The sequence below is a fragment of the Zea mays genome, chromosome 3 (assembly GCF_902167145.1).
Source record: "Zea mays cultivar B73 chromosome 3, Zm-B73-REFERENCE-NAM-5.0, whole genome shotgun sequence".
Lineage (NCBI taxonomy): Eukaryota > Viridiplantae > Streptophyta > Magnoliopsida > Poales > Poaceae > Zea > Zea mays.
In genome coordinates this window covers 128,532,791-128,537,476 of record NC_050098.1, presented here as the reverse complement: position 1 = coordinate 128,537,476, position 4,686 = coordinate 128,532,791, and the positions used below count along the sequence as shown (strand labels likewise).

Here is a 4,686-nt window from a genome sequence, read left to right as displayed (position 1 = left end):
ACTTAGATGCCTCGGCGTTGTACCACAGTGGTGGGGGTAGAAAGCATGGCAGGTGAGGTGGTTGTCTTTGATTAGACAATTTCATTAACAAGAATGTGTCCACTTAATGGCTCAACTATGTGTATCATGCAGGTTTGCCTTTGGCACCGGCGTTGTGGAGTACAACAGGACAATAGGTCAAGGGAAGGCATCGTCTTCGGCAGGGAGTTCTCGCTCCTCCAAGTCTGCTCGAGAGGCTCAGCTGGAGGAGGAGACTCGGGTAGCACAGGAGCAGGCTTGAGCAGCACAGGAGTAGGCTCGAGCAGCGCAGGAGCAGGTCGGACAGCTGACACATTATATGGCTTCTTATTTTCAGGTAATTCATCTATCTCATCACGTGTCATTGAATTCAAAGTATAATGTTGCGATTCTAACGTTTCATCCATTTGCAGGAAATGACTACTCGACTCGGTCCTGATATGAACTTGCCCGCTTTTCGCCCTCCCCAGGTAACACTATCTGAACACTTCAATTCCATAGCAACTCTTTTTTTTATTATCAAAAATGGCTCGCAGGCACAAGGATGGGGACAGTGGCCAGGACAAGCTCTAGCGTCGCATCCACATTGGACTGGTGTTGGGTGGACGCAGGCACCTCCAGGCACTTGGACGCCTCCACCACCCCAAGGATCGCAGCCAGTCTCCGGATGGGTGCCACCGGTCTCCCAGCCACCGGCGGGCTCTCAGCCATTTCAAGCGTGGATGGCTCCGCCACCGACGGGGTGGGTGCCACCACCTCAGGGGTGGCCAGCACAACAGTATATGTGGAATTGTGGATGCATCCACAGCCTCCTCATCACCATGGATCACAGGTGACGTTCCATGTTTAGTTTTATGCAAATGGTGACCAAACATAGCAATGTATATGTATAGGGATAGCAAAACACAACCTTATTTGAATGATTGATGAATTGCAGGGTTCAGCGTCACATGCTCAGGGATCGGAGGGTGCTGTCAACGTCCAAGACTTCTTCGTCCATGGTTCTGGAGGCAGTGGCCAAAACTCCCACAGCCCGCAGGAGTGAGTAGTGAGTAGTGAGTTTGTTTGAATGTGTATTGATTGTGAATGTTTGAAACTATGGATGTGTATGGCCAAAACTCCCACGGAAACTATGTATGGACTATGGACTTATGGACTATGGACTATTTATGTAATATGGAAGGTTGTAAATGTGTTTTTTGCTTATGAATCTTTATATGTGAATTGTGATATTGTGAATTGTGTCTTTTGCTGTCAATTGAAAGGTGCACAAAATTCTGTTTGGGGGGTATCATAAATTTTCGTCGGCCTGATCTCAGGCCGACGAAAATACTGCCCAGCTATTTTCGTCGGCCACCACCGGGACCGACGAAAATACGTCCAGCTATTTTCGTCGGCCACCACCGGGGCCGACGAAAATCAGGCTCCTATTTTCGTCGGCCATGGAGGCTGACGAAAATAGTCAGCCGACCAACTATTTTCGTTGGCTTTGGGGAAGCCGACGAAAATGAATTATTTTCGTTGGTACCGACGTAAATAGTTGTCTATTTTCGTCGAACTTATTTTCGGCGGCTATTTTCGTCGGTCTGCCGACGAAAATAGTGTATTTTCGTCGGTTTACGCTTATTTTCGTGGGGTTTTGGCCCACGAAAATTTAGGTGTTTCCTGTAGTGTCATTTACATTTTCATCTAAAGACCTTTGTTCTTCGCATTAACACTCCAAAAGAAGTGTTAAACTTAGGACAAAGGTCCCCATTCCTAACTTGTTTTGCCTTGATACTCAATACCTTCAAGGGATTGAAATCAAGTACCTAACATATAGAATATTTTTTGTCTAATCACATGTCTTCTCTCTCCATCATCTACCTATTACATCTCTCTATGTCTTGGTTCTCATGTAGATATGGTTTTTTTATCTCAAAAAATATTTTCTTGTCTCTTTTCTTCAATTGCAGTGCCACATCATGGTTTTGCTTAGTTGACATCTTGATTAATAAATAAAAAATCATGTAGTTTCTTGTTGGGGTGCCCTAGATTTGCAAATTCACAACATCTGTAGATCAATTTATTTCTTGTCCCTTGTAGTCTAAAACTTTATTCCACTATTTGAGTGTGTAAATTACATTAGAGTTTGTTGCCTTAATATATCTATACATATGCTATAAACATACACCAGCCAAAATGCAAATGTCTCAACCTTTATTTATTAGTAGAAATTGATTCTCAGCTATGGCATGTTAGCTGGGTCTCTTTACAAATGATGGCTAGAATTATAACACCTTATAAAATGACGGAGCGCCTCTAGATTGTTTATGTATGTATTTCTCCTACAGCTTATATAGTCTTTGTTTGGGTACTCTAGTGTTGACTCCAATCCACAGGTATTAAGGTGGATTGGGGTATGTGGATTGAGGTCAATACTAAAGTAGCTAAAGTAGGCCTTAAGTGTCTGATCTTTTTCGTTGTCGTTGTATGTAATTTTGTCATTGTTTGGACGTAGAAAATATTGATCATTGTCTCTTATAAATTGGCCTTAATTTAATAAATTCTATTACTTGTCTTTTATGAGTTGTTGCCTGAAAAAAACCCCAAAAAATAGACACCTGGAACGTAGCAACTTCTTTATGTATGTATGGTAACGCTTGGACAGTTGGACATATAAGAAATGCATATAGTCATAGATTATCATAGTAGAAAACAAATGCAATCATATTTGGCCGCATTCATCCACGAGGGTGAAGAGGCCGGAAAGATAGATGTTCCTTCCTTTAATCTAAAACAATGCAAGCATATATCCACCAATGCACCCCGGGTCTATACACTTACACTACTCTACGTAAGACCGGCTGGTGGCATCGTCATCACATGGAGCTGCAGTCCGCCGGCTGGAAGGAGAGCATGCCTTTTTCGAGGTCATAGAGCAGGTGCATGTCCTGCTGCATGTAGTTGCCGATGATGGTGGTCTCGTTCATGGGCAGCGTGCTGTTTGGCCCGCCCGAGCTGAACACCACCATGCACGCCGTGCTATCGTCCACGGGCCCCCAGTAATTCTCTGGCGGCACCGCGACGTCCCCGCCGCCGCTTCCAAAATGCAGGACCAGCGGGGGTACCAGCTTCCCGACGTCCCCATGCGCCACGGCCGCGCACAGGTCGAGCCCTTCCGCCCCGGCCGGCGGCGGCACGATGCTGGCGCCCAGCTGCTGAACGAGCTCATCTCTCAGTGCCTGGTACGCCACGTCGACGAGGCTCGTGAACGGGGAGCCCGAGTCGATGAGCGTACCCGCCCACAGCCCCGTCGCGACCTGCCGGAGGTCAAACGCGGCCTCGGGGACGGCGAGCTTGGCATCCCCCACCGTGATGCCAGTGAGGGGAAGGTAGTAGAACGTGCTGAACGGGTCGACGTCAGGGTTCTTGAGGAACGGCACGGACGTGGCCGGCGCGCCCCCGCTGCTCAGGCCGGCGGACGCGCCGACGAACAGGCGGCTCGTGTTCGTGCTTTGGCTGAAGTAGGGCGTGAGGCAGTACGAGAACTTGTTGTCTCCGAGCTGGGACACCAGCGACAGGTTGCCCCTGCCCAGCCCGATGATGCCGGACGCGCCGTCCAGGGAGCCCGGCGTGAGCCTGGTCGCGGCGATGCACCCGAAGGCGAGGCTCACGTTCTCCGACTGCGGCTGGAACGTGAACGCCTCGGTGCCGAGGACCCCGCCGATGACCCCGGCGCCGTAGGCGGTGAGCACGGCGCACGCCTTGTTGTCGCGCGCGCACCGGGTCTCGGAGCCGAGCGCGCACGCGGTGTCGTTGCACGCCACGGGCCTGGCCGTGCGCGACCGGGACGGGTCGTAGAAGGAGAGGTTCTGGCTGAAGCAGCCGGCCGGCTGGCAGGTCGAGCACTGCGTCCAGATGAGGTTGCTGCCGGTGTCGATGATGGCCTCCGCCTGCTGCGGCGGGTCGCCGATGAGGTACTCCGCGATGTACTGCGACTCGGCCCAGTGGACGGGCGCGCTCGCCTCGCCCATGGACGCCAGCCGGCGGTGGGTGCGCTCCGTGGCGCGGCGCATGCGCTCCTCGGTGCTGCAGTTCTGCTTGGCGTCGACGTGGGTGAGCTCGAGCCGGAGGCCTGCTGCACGGGTGCAAAACGCCAAGGCGGCGCACAAGAGCGCGAGCCACAACAAGGTTCTCGCCATTTTTGTGTTATGTGTGAGCTCCTTGGCGAGTGTGTGTGTGCAGATGAGGAAGTACGTACATGCAGAGTAGGTTTATTTATATAACAGGCCCACATGCAAATGGGTGAATAAATTAAGATTGCAATAGTTTAATTTAAAGAAAAGGCTTTTGATATGGTAAACAAAAGCATCTGCCGGCTATGTTATTAACGAAGTTTGTCTTTTATATATATATATATATATATATATATATATATATATATATATATATATATATATATATATATATATATATATATATATATATATATATATATATCGTTCACGCGGATTTGATCAAGCTAGTGTCTCCCGTTCAGAATGAATCAAGTTGAATAGACTTCGTCTACACACGTTATTCAGCTATTGTTTAGATGGAAGAATTAACGTACTCTTTCAGAGCAGATGTTTCATGCGTTGGAATTCACGTACGTCTAGCGCGAGCAGAGAGATACAAAGGCGGCAA

General features: G+C 49.0%; 1 protein-coding gene across 1 annotated transcript; it reads right to left on the bottom strand.

Annotated features, from left to right (window-relative positions):
* Positions 1-2,677: 2,677 nt before the first annotated feature.
* On the bottom strand, positions 2,678-4,224 carry LOC103650533 (aspartic proteinase nepenthesin-1). Its single transcript, XM_008676109.2, has one exon. It carries the CDS (start codon positions 4,200-4,202, stop codon positions 2,880-2,882), a length of 1,323 nt encoding a protein of 440 aa, XP_008674331.1. The 5' UTR covers positions 4,203-4,224; the 3' UTR covers positions 2,678-2,879.
* Between the last annotated feature and the right edge of the window lie 462 nt (positions 4,225-4,686).

What these genes read in the sequence shown, in the direction of transcription:
- LOC103650533 (XM_008676109.2), bottom strand. Translation starts at nt 4,202, where the DNA reads ATGGCGAGAACCTTGTTGTGGCTCGCGCTCTTGTGCGCCGCCTTGGCG.